The following is a 17,926-nucleotide window of genomic DNA, read 5'->3' on the forward strand; positions in this document are numbered from 1 at the left end:
ATAATACCAAGTCTGCTGACTTTTCCAAAAGGAGCTATCACCTGCAGCTGCTGCCCAGATGAGCACACATCCTCCATGAGGCCCACTGTGTGAGCGTGCTGAGGACTTCCCCTAGACTGACTCAGTCTGAGCACAGCCCAGCTTCAGAGGCATCATTACACAGCGTCAGTGTTGGGCCAGAGGGTCCTGCCTCACTGGCCTTCCTTTTTGGGCCATTTTCTTTACCTTGAACTTAATGTTGTTGCTTATGAGCTGGTTGCCTTTCATGAACTCCTTCTCGTTGCCGCGATTCTCTGTGACCACTGGGAAGGCATGGTGGACTGTAGTACGCAGGATGCTCACCAGAGACTGGATACGAGTATGTGGGTAGACATACGTCAAGTTGGGCTCCATGATGTCGCTGGCTCTCAGCCTGCAGAGGGGAAGTTGTAACAGCCTCAAAGACACCACTGCCATTGGGAACAGGCTGGGTTAGACAACGGTGCCCCTCATCTCCGTCTGGATCACTGGAGCCTCTCTTCTGAACCATCCCCAGCAACTGCTCCAACTTCCACCACCAAGCCTGCTATACTGCTCCTCACTGTACCATGAACCCCACCCGTCCATGAACCGCACCTGCTTCCCCAAGGGTTGGCCAGCCACTCCTAACACACCACATCACATGCTATGACCAAGCACCACTAATCATTAGTTATCTTGGAGTTAAAGGGAAATTCTGGAGCCCTTATTTAGACGAGGATGGCAAGCCAGAGCCTGCACGCGGATCAATCCCAGCCTCACACACTCGGGCAGGGCTGTGGGGTTGATAGGCCTGCCTGATATCCAGATGGATATCCTGATATCCTGTGGATGGTCCCAGCCAAGAGTGGTGCTTGGCTGGATGTGTGAGTAGGCTGGTGCATGGCCAGGGCTCTGCATGTTCTCAGTGTGAACATCTAGCAATGTTAAAAGCTTGAAGAGTTCTCGAAGCTGACTTAGCCATCAAGCTAAGGAGCCCCTGTGCCCCACCCTGCTACCCAGTCCTGGGGCCTACTCCCCAGATTCCTACCGTACTCAAGCTGCTCAACATCCCTAAACACACAGGACACAGGGACAAGTGTGCTTTCTAATCAGAACTGTTTCCGGCCCTGCGGGCCCAGCAGCTTAGAAACTGGTGCAAAGTCGGGGGAAGAGGCCAACTTCTTTTTTTTTTTTTTTTTTTTTTTTCCGGAGCTGGGGACTGAATCCAGGGCCTTGCGCTCGCTAGGCAAGTGCTCTACCACTGAGCTAAGTCCCCAACAAGAGGCCAACTTCTTACCTGTCCATCTCCACCTCTGTCTCCCACTCCAGAAGAGGCACACCTCTCAGCCCAATGTGGATGTCGTAAATGCCCTTATTGAAAAAGTCTCCAGTCCACTTGGCCACCTAAGAAAGCAGAGACCTGAAGACAGTCCTAGAAGTGAGCCTGGCCCCAGCCTGTCGGCAACCAGAGGGATGTGCTCACCATCAAAGTGACCATAATAGGAAGCCCATAGGTGATCTCATTTGTGGACTCAATCAGGATGACTGTGAGGCTGATGGTCATTCTTACAACCCCACCCAAGAAAGCTGCCGCACCAATCAGGGCGAAGGTCCCAGAATAGAGGTGGCCCAGTCCAATGTAGCTGGTGGAGAGAGAAGCAGCCAGGCTTAGACACAGTGGTGGTATGGGCTCACACACTTGTAACCATGAGGGCACATGTGCACTCATCAATCCAACTACCTTTTCAGGACATTGGCAACTAAACGTCCAAAAGCTGCTCCACACAGCAGGGAAGGCACGAAGAGGCCACTGGGGACAGAGGTGCCGAAAGTCCAGCATGCCATCAGGAAATAGAGGGCGAAGAATAAGGCCAGGGTGACGGGGCTGAAAGTCCCTGCAGGGTGAGAGCAGACGGAGTCACACCAGCAGACACCTGCACAGGCTCAGAAAACTGTGCTGTGTCTTCTGAGGTAGCTTCTGCACAGCAGCCTGGTCCCTGCCAACACTGGAGGCAGGGACCTGAGCCTCTGGCATGGGGCACTGCTGCAGAGATGCCTGAGTGGGAGCAGGCGTCGACCCTGGGGGTGTGCAGCACAGACACTCACCATCCTGATGGAAGAGCTGCAGGATGGCAGACTCCTGGGAGTTGAAGAAGAGTGTGGCCATGTCGTTGTAGGTGTCATTGGGACAGAAAAATGTCTTGATAGTTGAATTCACATCTTCCGATGTGACCTGAAAAGGGGGTATTAAAAAGTCGCCCAGAGGCACCTGACTGGGACAAACAGGTCTTCAATGCTGTCTCCTAAGAGGTCAAGAGTTGGCTGGGCAGCTTTCCCTGTGGGAGGAACTGGCTCTAGCTGGAGGAGGAAGCAGGTACACTCTGCTATGGACACTAGATGGCGGCTGACTGATGCTGGTTCCTGCACGTTGAATATGGAGTGAAATAATATGGGTAAGGGTGAAGGCCTTTGCTCATCTGCTTTTTAAAAAGGTTTTGTGTACGTCTATGTGAGTAGGTGCATGACTGCCGTAGCGTGAGTGTCAAGGTCACATGACATGGAGCTGGGTGACTCTTATTCACCAGCACACATGCCAGGCTAGCTGGCCTACAAACTGCCTGTTTCTACCGCCCATCTCGCCATGGCAGGCAGCACTGGGGTCACAGACATGAGCTCAGCTTTCCAATCGGGGCTCGAGGGACCTGACGCAGGTCCCGTCCTCGTACGGCACGGGCTTTACTTGCTGTACCATCACTGAGCATAACTACAGCAGGGCTCACCACAGACTTGGTTTCCTCCACGTGCAGATTCTGAAGTACCACAGCTAAGAGCTCAGAGTGAGAGCCCCAAGGACTGTGGGGTTATAATGAAGATTAGAGATCAGTTGAAACCTAACTTTGGCTGCAAATAAAACCAACCAACCAACCTTTATTCTGGATTTTCTACAAAAGAAACCAACCTTAACATGAGGCCCAACAGCAGTATCATGCTCTGGGCCACCTTTCTTCCAATCACACTAGGAGAACAAAGCCAAACGAGGAAGAAAAGTCTCTACATGCTCACCACCCTGTGTGAGCATGGGGTTCCCATGCCTCCTAAACTGTGTGGAAGCAGGGCATCTACAGAGACATGGTTCTGGACTTCTGGCTAGTGGTGTGCAGTGGCCGAGCTTCACAGCACTGCTGTCTGAATGTGGACAGTAAGGAGGTGGACCGCACTAGAAAGCAGGACAGCGCCTTCTGTTGGCAGAGAGGCATGAGTGCAGGGAATGGTGGACAAATCGCTGGCTGCGGCTCAATAACTGACACACGCAGGGTTTCCCAGAACATGTCTGAAGGAAAGCCTGTGCCCCAGAGCCTCTGGGGAAGGTCTTGAGGTCAGCTGCAGTGCTGAGACCACCTGTCTGCTGGCAGAGAACTGACTACAAATTCAGATGGCTTCACCACTAACTCTGCACTCTCTAAAGACCTCGTGAAGAACTTTTACTTTGGAAACTCTGGCTTTTCCTCATCTACAGAATGAAGTATACCTTCCTCTTTATGCTACACATTACCAGCTAAGGGATCTTGGACAAGCCTTCATTTTGCCTCTGTTTTCTTTCCTGAAAGGTGGGGTACTATTATCGGTCAGCACAGTAGAGGAAAAATAAAAATAATAGTAGTGGTGTGAAGTACTTGATCTGAGACACAGAGCGCCTGAGCGTCTCTGGTGCTTGCTGGACTATCGCGGGCCCAGGAGTCCTATAGCCAAGAAAGTCATTCTATTCCAGGACAGCCACCTTTGTCTGGTTATAGTTAATTTTTTTAAAGCTAGCCAACTTGAGCACAGAATGTTTTGTGTTTTTCATATTATTAGTGTTCCACAACAAAATACATTTTGAAAAGTTTGGTCTCATAAATGAAGTGGCCTTGGGAATACAAGGTATTAGTAAACTTCTACTCTGTGTGGTACCTTCTTTTGTCCCAGGTACCCTTGGCTAAGGCTTGCTGACCTCTCATCTAAAGCATCCTGAAGTCACAGACTGCTTCCCTCCCAGACGAGCTCCAGAGGGCTCTGAGAGCCTTGAGTTGCTACTCAGGAACAAGAAGACAGAGTTCAGAGACTGTTCAGCAGCTCCTGCCCTGGAGATCAAGCCACATGCTGCTCTGGCCAACAGCAGTGACCAAGATAAGCAGGTAGAGTACACGCCCATGACCACCTTTAGAAGTGCAAAGCGGGCTATGTGCCAAGGAGAGCAGCCAGCAGGGGATGAGTTAGCATCACCCTATGAGTGACTCTCATATCACAGAGGTGAGGTGGTGGGAGGTGGGGCCCTGAGCCAGTGTGTTCCTGCAGGCCTGGAGAGGGAGAGCCAATGGTAGGCTAATGAGTGATGCTTGCTTCCCATGAAGAACAGCCTGAGCTTTAGACGATGTAGAAAAGATGGCAGGCAAGTGTGCTCATCCTTTCAGTAAAGGACACAGTGCACTCAGCTGCAGGCAGGAGCAGCATGCTTCTAAATAGACACGCATTTTTGCTTGGAGGATAAAAAGTAAGTTTGTGAAGGTTACCTGGAGCTGGAATGAGCCATTACCCGTTTGACTCGTGGAAGACATCTGTCGGCATTCTCCCAACACCATGGAGGCCACAAACACCACCACAGTCGTCACCAGGGACACCAAGAGGCTCTCTAAGACCCTAGAAGGCAGAGCATAGCTGTTACAATGCAACCAAAGATGCTTTGGCCTGAGAACACGCAATCACTCTCCCTGCCCCCACACCCCTCCCCCACAGGCAAGCCCAAACAGAATCAGGACACATCCAGACTAGACACTCCTGACTGGCAGTGTCTAGTCGGCTGCAATAAAGGGCGGGCAGCTGATGAAGGAGGCTGCTGCACACCCATCGCTCCTGGCTAAGTCCAGGAAGGGCGACTCCTGACAGACAGCGTCTCAGCAGAATCTGCTGACCCTCCAGACCTTTGGTCATGTGAGCTAAACCCAGCCTCGGCTTCTCTGGCCTCCATGGGTCAACTTATGAACTTGTTTATATGCTTAGTCTCAAAGGAGAAACCACAGTGGGTGTGGAAGCAGGGCCTGTTCACAGGACCATCTTCCTTGGAGAGATGGCCTGCCCACAAGGGGCTCGCTGCAGATACCTGACGAGCTTAGGTTTCGGGTGCACGTTGCGCATACGGTACTTTGCAAGCCTCTTGTTCAGACAGTTGAATGTGGCTCCCAGGAGGCCCCCAATGACCCCCATCACGACGAAGAAACCCAAATCCATAGCTGTCCAGAGATGACATTTTTTATCAGAGTCAGAGCACTGAGAGAAGGGGGAAGGGAGGGAGAGAGAAAAACCAGAGTGGCCATGAGAACAGGAAGGGAAAGAAACAGAGACAGGAACAAGAGCGGGATGCCTTCCTTCCCTGCCGAGGGTTCAGGCTGCCCAGGCACTCTGCTCCCAGGAGCAGGTGTGCGCAGGCAGGAGCGAGGCCACCTACCCCACTGGTTTTTTACTTAAGAGCAAGTTTCATGGGTACAGTGAAATCCTGGGAGGAAGGTTAAGACCTACCTTAAATTCACCAAAGTTCAGCAGTCCAGGCAGCTGGAAGGCACCCCAACTTCCAAACTGGATCCCAGAGCGGAAGAAGTTGAGGGTGAAGGTGGCAGACATGGAACAGAAGAGCTAGGGGATAAGTAACAAAACAAGGACACTGGTGACATCACCCTCTCCTTTACACTCCCTCTTACACCATTCATTCATTCATTCATTCATTCATTCATTCATTCATTCATTCATTCAGTGCATATGTGGGGGTCAAAGGAGAACGTGCAGGAATCAGCTCTCTGCTTCCGCCATGTGGGACCAAGGGTTCAACTGCGGTCTGCAGTGGCACCAAATGCCTCTATCTAGAGTCATCTTGCCAGCCTGACAGTCTCTAGGTGTGGTGGCACAGACACTCAGGAGGTAGACAGGTAGACCTCTGTGAGTTTGAGGCTAGCTTGGTCTAGAGTGAGATCCTGTCTCAAAACCAAACCAAAACAGTAACAACAATAAACAAAGAAATGAAAACCCATGGCCTCAGAAGAGGCCTTCAGAAGTGGCTGCGTTCAGGACCTGCCCTGGGGAGAGAACTGAAGGCAGGCTCTGAGCCAGGCTCTCTGTGATCCTCCACAGTGCCAGATGCCAAGAACTCCTTATGGGGCAGGCCCTGTGCCCCACGCAGAGGAGGACAACAGGAGGTGACTTCAAGTCACAGGCCTGCCATTGAGCCTCGCACATTCTTGTGACAGAGGGTTCACAAAGAGGGAACTGCAGCTGCTTGGCATGGCTGTCTACTTGGGGGTGGGGTGGGCTCACAGGAAGAACACAAAGCCTACTGTTTGGAGGCTATGGCTGCTCTGACAGGAAGTTCCTCAGAGCCAGTTTGTCGGCTGCAGCAAAAGGACAGTTGCGTGTTTCCAGTGACGCTGGGTGCGTTCTGGACTCATGCTTGGGTCTAAGAGGTGGCGCCCACAGATATCTCACCACTTTCCACGTGAGTCCCTGGTTCCAGAAGGACGAGCCCTCCTCCAGGCTGAACAAGGTGCCCCCTATAGGGGCCCCAAAAGCTGCAGCAACTCCAGCAGCCGCCCCTGCTGATACGAAGTCACGCTTGTCTCTGAGGAAGAGGAGGGAAGGGGAAGAGAATGTTTGTTTATTCAAGAAAGAGCCTTCTGACTGAAGAGCCAGTTTCTTACTTTTTAACTATGAACCTTCTCCCTCACAGCTAGGAGTGTCATGGTCCTGGACAGTAGTCACAGCTGCCTCTGAGCCACACAGACTCCCTACGTGCTTGAGAGTGAATGTGCACTATCCTCCAGTGTGTTCAGCTGCCGCCCTCAGGCACTGCTCGTAGGTGGTAGGACCTGAGGTGTGAGGCCTAGGTTTTGAAGGATATTTGTAATGGAGGTATTGGGACCCATCCCAAGCCACTCCATGAAGGACACTAAAACCCTCAAAAGTGTGAGGAAAATACTCCTTTCATTTCAGCTGCCCATCCCAGATACGTGTTACTGTAACAAAAGCCAACACACTGCATCCCCTCACTCCAGGTGAACAGCTCCTCACTGGAGACCAGGGCTCCCTGACCTGACACGGCTTCAGTCTAGGAACATGGGATGGGAGCTGGGAGCTGAGAGCAGTGCAGGGCAGTAACATGAAAACCCACAAGGCTAGAGTCTGCCAGCAGGGCACCCTTCTCTGACTGGGTTTTCAGTCTGGGACCATCATCACTGCCTGAAATGGATCTTATGACAAGTAGAAATTAAAGTCAGGACAACAGCTAGGTCCTTTGCTTCTCACTCTCAGGAGAAAGAGAAAAGCATAGCACGCTCCCTTTTCTGACGGCTTCCAGTCTAAAGAAGTCAGGCGAGTGTGCAGTGCAGCTGGGCCAAGCCTCCCACGACTCCCATACCTGTCGCTGCGGAAGTAGGGGAAGTTAAACTGGATCTTCCTTAAGGAGATGCTCTGAAACTGAAATGGGGGAACAGTGTCAGAGAAGCCATGAGGGCAGGGCACAGGACCTCACAGCCCCACAGAGGCCCCTGTCCATCTGCACAGCTACATCAGTGCTGCAAGAGGGCAGTCACATAGGGTGGGAAGCTTCAGGCTCTCCCCTGTGTAGTGTCAACGAGTCAGGAGGAGGGGACAACAGAGGTAAGGACTGGAAGGGATGTAGGCCTGCTGCTGCATATGATGTCACTAGCTCTTTCAGGGGATGTCACTGGCACCCTAGATGCTCACACAGGCCCCCATGCCATGCTGGCCTCTTTCCTCTTCCAGGCTCGTTTCTGGGAGACCTGGGAGTAAAGCAAGACAGCGAGCAGGACAAGCAGATGGGCCTGGAGCAGAGAGCCTTCATCCCTCATTCCAACAGCTCACACTCCAGGCAAGTCCCTTTCTCAGACAGGGGGGAGTCCAAAGTGAAGTTCTTCTGGGACGAAGACTTTGCAAATGGAAGCCCACATGTCCAGAGGAGCCCTTAAAACCAGGAGCTTTGCCCAGGTGTGATGGCCTGTATGTAGGAGGCTGAGGCAAGGAGGTACAGAGTTCAAAGTCAGTAAAAACATACCTTACCTCAGCCAGTCAGTCAATGAAACCTCGTTTTTAGAAGACACTGAGGCCTGAGGTAGCTCTTTGGCATCCTCATCTATCTTAGGGGTCTAATCAGCCCATGACTACAGAGCAGAAGGAACTGGGACACAGTCTGGCGCACAGGTGACACCTGCCCAGCCTGTGGCTATGACTGTATCACCTAATGTGGGCTCAGCAGAGGTGGCCTCAGGCTGTGCCAGTCAACTCTTCCAGACACGTGGCACTTGGAAGCATGTGATCACCTGTCAGCACACTGACTGTCTGCTTCTCCTCTGCTCCCTGTTCTGTTCCAAAGTCTTAGCAGCAATGCCATACTTTGAGGAGCAACAGTCACATGCTTTGCTGGGACAGACCACACAGTTTTCACCTCGACTCCAAAAGGCACCAACAGGTTCTGAAATCGTATCAGGGATATCACAAAGAATTTTTCCAGACCACCTGGGTCTATCCAAGAAGCCCACTCTGAGGAATGCATCCCCTGCCCCACCAACCCTACCTGAGGGAGGCCAGCTCCTACCACGGCACCACTGTGGATCATGGGGCCTTCTTTCCCCACAAAGAGCCCTAGGAATGGGGAGAAAGGAAGGGCACAGTCAGCAGAGCGTCTCTGGCCTAGATTTTGCTATGTAAACCTTTCAGCAACTAGAAAATGCAGGCAAGCATACAACTGACTCTCTAAGGGAAGGACTGAGCCAGGGCCAGGGACATGGTGATCAGTAAAACACTTCCTGAACAGAGAGAAGGACCCAAGATCCATCCGCAGCCCCAACACAGAGAGCCCAGGAAAGTAGTGTCCACCTGTCATCCAGCACTGGGGAACTAGAGGCAGGCGAGCTTCCTGAGGCTCGCTGGTCAGCTAGCCTAGCTTAAGGGACAAAGTTCTAGGCCAGTGAGAAAGCTGATGGCAAAGACCAAGACAGGTAACCCCTAAAAAGTGACATCAGTGGTTTCCCCTGAGCCTCAGCCCATCCCCACCACACATAGGCTAGGCCAAATTCTCTTCCAACAAGCTCCACTTGTTACAAGAGATAATAGTCCTTATTTTCACATTCCCGTGCTGGGGAACCACGGCCTGTGGGATGGGACCATCCTGCCTATTTCTGTACATCCTGAGAACTAAACTTTTACCCCCTTATTCATTGATGGTGCTGGGAGCCAAACCAGGAGCCCTGTACATTCTCAGCAAGTGCTCTACCTATGCACTCAGCACTTTGTTTATTCTTGGCTTTTGAGGCAGCATCTTACTATGTAGCCATGGCTGTCCTGGAATTTGCTATGTAAAACCAAGCTGGCTCAAACTTGAAGCTACTCTGTTGCCTTTGCTGGGATTACAGTTATGTGCCACTGTACCGTATGGTTGTTTTATTTGACATAGGGTCTCACACAGTTACCAATGCTGCCCTTGAACTCACTCAAGCATTAAACTTGAAATCTTCCTGCCTTGGGTTCAAAAGAAGTAAAGATTACAAGGCTATGCTACTAGGCCCAGTGTATTATCTTTCTTTTTATCCTTTGGCTGAGACAGGTTCTCACTACATAGTCCACACTGGCCTGGAACTATATAGCCCAAGCTGCCTCTAACCACTGTGATCCTGTACCTAAGACTCCCAAGAGCTGGATTCTTAAACAGGTTCAGTGTGCAATTCCGTCAGTTCCTATGCTACGTCCTCAATCGTCCCTCCTGGCCTGCAAAGCTAAAGCATCAGCCATCTGGGCATTTACACAAGACATGGCTGACTGTGCCCGAGACAGCCTACAACCCACTGCGTGATCTCCTCTATAAACAGAATGGGAGTGTCACTGGGGACATTGGAGTGACCTGTACTAGCAATGTCTATGTTTGAAAGCCCACAGTCAAGTCACCCTGGGCTATAGTGAGACACTATCTCAAGAGAGGGCAGAGAGGGTGGACAGAACAGGAGAGAGGGGTGGAGAAAAGAAAAGAGAAAGGTAAGGCAAGGACTAACATAGTTGTGTGGACATGACCTGCACTGGGATTTGACTCTGAGCTTCTCCCAACTGGTTCACGTTCTGAAGCCCAGTATGTAGGGCTGTTTTGAAGGCTGTGGAACCTTAGGACATAGGGCCTGGCTAGCAAAAGTGGGTTACTTTGAGGTGGCCTTCAAAGGTTATAGCTCAGCCCTGGTTTCTGCTTGCTGGTGCTCACAACATACTCCCTCCATCATGAAGTGTCCCTTATCTTTCCAGCAATGACAGACTGAAATCCTGGAACTGTGAGTAAAAGCAAACCCCTCCTCCCTCAAGCTGTTTCTGCCATGTATACTGTGACAGACACACAGCTAACACAGACAAAAAGTCATTACCAGATGAGGAGTAGCCACAGCCCAAGTCTAATCAATGCATGGGATGCCTTAGACACTCCATGGGAGGAGTAGAAAGCCTCTCCTCACCTCCAGCCACACTGAACAGCACCCCAAAGACTTTGCAGAGCAGGGTTCGGAGCCGGACAATTCCTGGCACTTTCACACCATTCAGATAGCACTTGATCTCTGGGATTCCAGAGCCTGCTGCCACCGGCTGTCAGGAAAGGAAACACACAAATAAATTAAAAACCCACTCTGCAGTTTCCACTCAACAAGCCAGAAAGCTAAGCAGGGATGCCTACATCTTCCTTCCCGAGGATTGGTCCACACACAGACGCTAGACCCGAGCCTGAGCCCTGACTCAGCATCTAACAAGCTCCTCAATGCACGTGGAGTCTGGTCACATGGGGCCAGTCAACATCACTGCAGAACCACCTTCCCCGCATTCTGATCAACACACTCTCCAGACCATTCCAAGGGGCTAAGCAGGATAAAAAGCTCCTTTCCCATCTACATATTACTCATTAACCTCACCGCACACTTAACTTCTAGAAAGATCTCCGGGTGAACAATACAGAGAACTTCTGTAATAACCTACAAGCCTCATGCCCCTGTTTCCCATCACACAGCTGAAGGACATGGAGTTCTTCTAGCTGGGCAGTGGTGGCGCACATCTTTAATCCTAGCGGTCAGGATGTAGGGCAAGTGGATCTCTTGAGTTCAAGGCCAGCAGGGTGAGTTCCAAGACAGTCTGGGCTACATGGAGAAACCCTGTCTCAAACACACACACACAAGGTGCACTGTACTACATCCTCATAGACAGTCAATTTTCAAGCCACCTTACCTCTATCAAGACAAGAAGGCTTGCCAGGAAGACAAAGGTCAAGTTAAAGCCAAGGAGTTCCAGGAGAGACAGGGCAAGGCAGCCTTTCTGACTGCATTCCTCCACCGCTGCAGAGCCGAGTCAAGGAAAAGGGCCTGAAATGGGGCAGCCACAGTTGCTGTTCAGCCTATCTCCCTGTGCCCCACATACAGCAGTTTTTTATAATGTTCTTGCAAGACAGGGCTTTCTCTGTAGCCTTGGCTGTCCTAGAACTCACTCTGTAGGCCAAGCTGTCCTCAAACTCAGTGATTCACCTGCCTCTGCCTCTCAAGTGCTGGGATTAGTTTAAAGATGTGTACCACCGTGGCTGGCTACATACAACAGCTTTTAAACATTTTACTTTGGGGTGTGTGTGTGTGTGTGTGTGTGTGTGTGTGTGTGTGTGCACACGCATGTGTATGTGTGAAGACAGGTGTATATACACTTATATGCTGGTGTCCAAAGAAGCCAGAAGAAGGTAGTGGGTCCTTGGAGCTGGAGTTACAGGTGGTGGTAAAGTTGTGAGGTGGTTGTAAGGTTGTGGGTACTGGGAACAAAATTCAGGACCTCTGGAGGAGCAGCAAGTGCTCTTAACTGCTGAGCCATCTCTCCAGCCCACAGCTGCTTTAGTTGGGTGTGGCAGTGAGTATCTTTAGATCAAGGCAGGTGGGTCTCTGTGAGTCCAAAATCAGTCTGTCTACACAGATCATTCCAGGCAGTCAGGCCTGTATGAGCCATGTTAGGGGCTGGCCAGACAGTTCCTTGTATAAAAGTGCTTGCTCCGTGCCTGACAACAGCGTGAGTCTGAGAAGGAGATGACATGCTGTCCTCTGACCTCCACACACACTGAGCATGTGCACACCAACCCCCACACAAAATAAATAAATTTAAAAAGAACTACTTTAAATTTACAGAATCCCCTACCCCGAACATTACAAAAAGTGACCAACACCTTCCAAAGCCCCACCTGAACAAACCTCTACACTGTCCTGTCCAGCGCCCCGTTTGCTGTATCTCGTGTCCCCACAACTACCGTATCATCCCTCAGTATCCCTCAGTGCTACACCATGAGCGTTAGCCATGCTGATACACACAGCTCTGCTTAGCTAACTTCTGCAAACAATTACAGCGCTACCAAGGAATCATACTTTCTCCATTCCCTCATCCGCTAGCTCAGTCTTCTGCTGTCACAAGCTGTCACCAGAGCTGCCTTTAATATACCTGAAATCCATCTGAGAAGGAATTTAAAAGCACATACAGAGGATGAGCACACCTCTGTTTCTTGCCAGAGCTTTTGAGCCTCTCCATGTTTTCCTGAGAACTCGAGGGGTTTGATTTGTGCTGGTAAGATGCAGGCCTTCTTTCTAGTGTGTGGAGATGAACTGACTGTCTGTCTCTCTTGTGTGGTAGTAGGGGTTGGAAAGATGGCCTCCTATGGCTGCACAGCGCTCTACCGCTGAGCTAAATCCCCAACCCCAAATGTGGTATTTGAAAGGCTCTAGCGCTGTTACACCCCAGCCCCGTTTTGCTTTTCATTTTGAGACATGCTCTATGCTTCCCAGGCTGGCCTGAGACTCACTTTGTAGCCCACGGAGGCCTGGAATTTGCACATCTCCTGCCTCAGCCTCCCTGGTAGAGAGCACCAAGAGGTCGAGCTTTGTTTCTTAAATGCTTGGAAAAGCAATTCCAGGCTGTGAACTCAGATTCCCTTTACTTGTAGAGTTTTCTTGTTGTTGCTTGGGTTTCTATTTGTCTTCATGAATGAGTGTTTACTTAAATGTGGTCAGGCTTCAAGATCAAGGTCCAAGATGAATGTCTTTGCCTCCAACCCACATCTCCAGAGTCTTAAGAACTTATACAGCACTCCTGCCGTCAGCCACTCTCTGGGTTTGCTCTTTTTCATCTTCATCCCAAACCCAGAGAGGTGATGCGGATCCGTGATCCCAGCATGTGGGAGGCTGAGACTGGTATATCAGGAGTTTCAGGCCAGTCTCTGCCATACATTGAGTTTGAGTCCAACCTGGGCTACATAGCTATTTGTAGGACAGCCAAGGCTAGCTACTGGAGATTTTTGCTTTCCTGTCCTTCAGTGACAATTTAAAATCTCCTGCCCGAAGGGCGAATAAACAGCCTTTCAAATACCACATTTGGGGTTGGGGATTTAGCTCAGCGGTAGAGCGCTTGCCTAGGAAGCGCAAGGCCCTGGGTTCGGTCCCCAGCTCTGAAAAAAAGAACCAAAAAAAAAAAAAAAAAAAAAAAAGAACCAAATACCACATTTACTGATAAATTTCTCAACAAGAAAGAGCCTCGAGAATCCAAGGGTCTGAAACAATGGAGCCGTAGAAAGGATACACGTTTGAACCACTCCGAACTTGAGTTGGGTGAAGAGTCGCACAGAAAAGTCCACGAAGAGGCCCACCTGCAGAGGATAAGAAAGCAGACCTCTTCATCTCCAGGTGAGGCACAGGCCCTCTCTCTTACGGCCTCACCTGCCCTCACTGCACTTCCATCGGTCGGTCACTCATGGCACCAGCAGCAGCAGCAGCAGCAGCAGCAGCAGCAGCAGCAGCAGCAGCAGCAGCAGCAGCAGGTGAGTGAACTCTGCTAGTCACCCTGGCTTTTGGGAGGTTCTGCCCCAGAATAACCCCACTGACTCTCCAAAGAAAAGAGGAAATGAAGCAGGGTAAAGAAAGAAGGCGCAGAAAGGGACAGGAAGAGCCCTGTGGTTAGAGAGGGTAAGACTCAGTCACATGGGGAGCCACTCAACAATTTCCAATTTCCAAAGGAGGAATCTCAAAACTAGCCAAGATGTCCTGAGTGGTGTCCAGCTCGCCAAGCATTCACCTTAGAATGCTACTTTAAAGGACATGTATGTGGGTATAAGTGGTCTCTGGGTTTGGTATTAGCTCTTTTTATTTTCTAAGTCATTTCGAGTGAGAACCACTCTGTCAGTCGCTGGTTACCTGGGAACCTACAAGCCACTGTGCTACTCCAGAGTTTATGGGAAGCCCAGGGAGCCTCCTAATGTGGCAGAGTGTCGATTAAAGGTCTTGCTTTAACTCCAGCCTCCCTCCGGCTAATGCCTAGAAGCCTTTAACTGAAGCAGAAGTGGAGAAGACAGATCAAAGGGCTCTGAAAGAAGAGCTCAGGCTGCATGAGAGAGGAGGCCGCCTTCTTAGCATCTATGGGATGAAGCCATTGAAGAGGCAGTTAAAAGGCTACAACACACAAACACTGACAACTACATGCAAATGATGCTTATTACAGAGAACCACAAACAGAAATACACAGGATGGGTACTCCTGTCTTAGTCCCTGTTCCCACATGGATGCTGACATTATAGAACACAGTTAAACCAACCCAATTTCATTCCCGGGATGCTCTCGGAATATTGGCAAACAGGCCTCCTGAGTGCATCACTGCACTAGATGTCACTGTGAGTTTATGATAGTAAACTCCCATGACCACAACATGAATGGAAAATGGTTGTCACTTGGGGTCATGGGACATGAAATACACATGTATACCTAGATAAGCCACTGAGAGTTAAGCCTAAGACTTGTGGCCAAGTCCTGAGAAGGCAGTCAGGAGGCTGAACCCCTCCCTCTGTCAAATCAGACTTGGCATGTGTCTTCCAACTGGGTACTGACTTTCCCAGCTTCTCGTCTTTGGTTTTACTGATGCTAAGGCCACAGTTATGGCACCAGACATAACTGCTATCATAATCTTTGGTGATGTGTCCAGTTGTCCCTATGTGTGATCCATCTGTGGACCTGGGGAATCCAGGAGCCCTGTTCATTCTGCCATAGCCCTTCATCTACCACTGCCAACTCAGTGTGAGGGGACAGTGTGACCTCAACATCCACTGGGCTGTCTGCTATGTGTCACCTGCCACCACAAAGAAGGACTCGCTCACTTATTAGTTCTGACCAGGCAAGCCTTGAGTGCTGGGGGAGCTCAGAGTCTGCGACTCACTTCTGTAGTACCCAAAGCAAGTGCAAGGGCACGTGAAAAACCAGGCCAGGATAATTAACTTTCAAAGGAAGGGGGAAAAGAACAGGCAATCTTGAACAGAGTGACAACTGTCCCAAATGTCACAAAGGCAGATGACAAGGGTCATTCACCAGACAAGGCCTTCCCTCTAATCCCAACCCACCCAGCTTGTCATCACCCCAGGTTCCACTACTCACCAGCCCAGTACAGACGCCAATGGCAAACACCACCATCCACTTCACCGCCTCATGTCTTCGCCCTTTCTGTTCACAGGGAAAAGAATGGCTCCATTGGTGATGGGAAAAAGACTTATCTTGGCTAACCAGTTCTGGACTAAATCTACAGAAACAGCAAGCCTGGTGGGGGGGAACAGCTGCAGGTGCTCCACAATGACACTGATGACCTGGGTGTAGTGACTCAGGGTGCACTAGATGGCAGGAGGAAGTCTAAGAATTTTGTACATATGGGTGGGACTGCATGTACCAACACTGTGTGTATGAGTGTTTATGTGTGTCTGTGTGTGTGTTTGTGTGTACGTGGTGTCTATGTTTGTATGTCTGTGTATGTGTCTGTATGTGTGTCCATGTATGTATGTGTGTGTGTCTATGTGTATGTCTGTATGTGTATGTCTGTGTGTGTGGCTATGTGTATGGCTGTGTGTGTGTGTGTGTGTGTGTGTGTGTGTGTGTGTGTGTATGTGTCTCTGTGTGTATGTGTCTGTGTGTGTGTGTGTGTGTGTGTGTCTATGTGTATGGCTGTGTGTGTGTGTGTGTCTATGTGTATGGCTGTGTGTGTGTCTATGTGTATGTCTGTCTGTGTGTCTATGTGTATGTCCGTGTGTGTGTGTCTATGTGTATGTCCATGTGTGTGTGTGTCTATGTGTATGTCTGTGTGTGTGTGTAGGCCAGAGAACAACTTTTTTTTTTTTTGGTTCTTTTTTTCGGAGCTGGGGACCGAACCCAGGGCCTTGCACTTTCTAGGCAAGCTCTACCACTGAGCTAAATCTCCAACCTCCAGAGAACAACTTTTGAAGTTAGTTTTCTCCTTTCACCATCTGGGTACTGGGGATCAAACTCATGTTGACACCTGGCAATAGACTCCTTTTCCTGCTGAGACAGCTCAGCAACACGGTTTAGGGATTTAAATGCCACTCTTTCATGAAAAGGTTCAAAGACAAAAGTGGGCACTTATGGAGTCTCGTGAGACTTCTTCGTGCTAGTAGACCAGAGCTGTGGGCTCACCTTATTATCCATGGTCTCCAATACCTCCAGGTAAGGGTCGTTGATACAGCGGTCATAGTCCAGACTCTGAAAGAACACAAGAACGGTCATGGAATCTCAGCAAAGCCTAACCAAGAAAAGCTCCAGTTCCTCCTGTTCGGCAGGGCGTGGGCATCGGCAGTGCCAGGGAATGCTTGGTGCATGAACAGGACCCCCAGGTGAGCCATATTTGCAGTAAGAGTCATCAGCATTGCTCCTGAGAAGCCTCAGGCTCAGAAGAAAGCTTTTGCTAGCAAATTGTTAGGGTCTGGGAAGTAATGCTCAGGGCTAGGATAGCATACCCAAGGCCCCGTGCTGCATCCCAACACTGGGAAAAAAAAATAAAAGACAGATTTTCCTGTTTCTATAAAATAGTGAAAGACCTTTGGCTATCACCAGTCTTGCACAATTTATTCCCTTACATGTGAACAAACCTTCGACTAACCAGAACCAAGTTAACCCAAATCAACTAATTGTAATTCTCTTTATAGGTGGCCTCCATGAAAATGAGGTTAGCCACAAAACAGACCCAGACAGACTCTATTTTTAAAAGCAGTTTCTCGTGTCTGTCAGAGAGACACAGATTGAACCCACTCCCCCAGTTTCTACCCTCCTGGCAGTATCACTTCAGCCAGGCTCCAGAGATCACAGACATCTTGCAGGCTGTGTGCGGGTACGCCATGGATAGTCAGTCAAAAGAAACCATCTACACTCTAAGTCTCCTGAGAGCAGCAGCCGTCTGTCAACAAAGAAAAGGTCCAACCTATGCTCTCTCTTCTCCACAACCAGCCCCACTGCCACATTAGTTAATGAGCAAGCCAGACATTGGCCTGTGGCCTTATTCCCAAGCACAAGTTCCAAGTTAGCCAAATATATGTGTGATGTATGACAAGTTAATCCACCCATGACTGCTGAGAGCAAGTCCAAATTCCTTTTTTATAAAAGTCCTGGAGTAAATCAGTTATCACACATCTCAACACAAGACTAGGTAACAATCAAACTGTTATAGTAAAATCTTTATCACCAGAAAGGAAAAATGTTCAGACTCATTAAGGAGAAAAAAAAAAAGTGATAAAAGGCAAGGTGTAGGGGCCGGAGAGCCGGCTCAGCAGTTAAGAGCACTTGCTGCTCTTGCAGAGGACCTGAGTTCAATTCCCAGCACCCACATCAGGTCGCTCACAACAGCCTCAAGCACTGCTCTTACGCACACAGATCCATACTCAGACACTCACATATAATTCTTATGTAAAATTTTAGATTTATTTTCATGCACGTACATGTTTTTCCTGCCTGTATGTACATGCACCGTATGTGTGCCTGGTGTCTGAGAGTGTTGGAAGGTTCAGATGGTTCTGAACCACCATGAGGAT

General features: G+C 49.8%; 1 protein-coding gene across 5 annotated transcripts in view; it reads right to left on the reverse strand.

The window, feature by feature from the left end:
• The window catches only part of Clcn6 (chloride voltage-gated channel 6), a 32,709-nt gene that overhangs the window by 8,251 nt on the left and 6,532 nt on the right, over positions 1-17,926 (reverse strand). For 4 of the 5 annotated variants that reach the window (XR_592730.4, XM_006239378.5, NM_001106479.1 and 1 more), the window contains exons 3-18: positions 16,539-16,604; positions 15,495-15,560; positions 13,657-13,723; positions 11,287-11,393; positions 10,530-10,656; positions 8,615-8,682; positions 7,439-7,497; positions 6,511-6,643; positions 5,554-5,667; positions 5,138-5,304; positions 4,551-4,677; positions 2,107-2,233; positions 1,742-1,895; positions 1,484-1,643; positions 1,298-1,404; positions 226-412 (exon numbers count right to left, since the gene is read on the reverse strand). Coding sequence is in view for 4 of the 5 variants with exons in the window: in NM_001106479.1 (NP_001099949.1) it covers positions 226-412; positions 1,298-1,404; positions 1,484-1,643; positions 1,742-1,895; positions 2,107-2,233; positions 4,551-4,677; positions 5,138-5,304; positions 5,554-5,667; positions 6,511-6,643; positions 7,439-7,497; positions 8,615-8,682; positions 10,530-10,656; positions 11,287-11,393; positions 13,657-13,723; positions 15,495-15,560; positions 16,539-16,604 (1,836 nt within the window). In the remaining variant the exon portion in view is untranslated. Of the gene's footprint in view, positions 1-225; positions 413-1,297; positions 1,405-1,483; positions 1,644-1,741; positions 1,896-2,106; positions 2,234-4,550; positions 4,678-5,137; positions 5,305-5,553; positions 5,668-6,510; positions 6,644-7,438; positions 7,498-8,614; positions 8,683-10,529; positions 10,657-11,286; positions 11,394-13,656; positions 13,724-15,494; positions 15,561-16,538; positions 16,605-17,926 lie in introns of those variants that run through there. The other variant, XM_039109377.2, reaches the window with a different exon arrangement.

This window comes from Rattus norvegicus, chromosome 5, assembly GCF_036323735.1.
Source record: "Rattus norvegicus strain BN/NHsdMcwi chromosome 5, GRCr8, whole genome shotgun sequence".
NCBI lineage: Eukaryota > Metazoa > Chordata > Mammalia > Rodentia > Muridae > Rattus > Rattus norvegicus.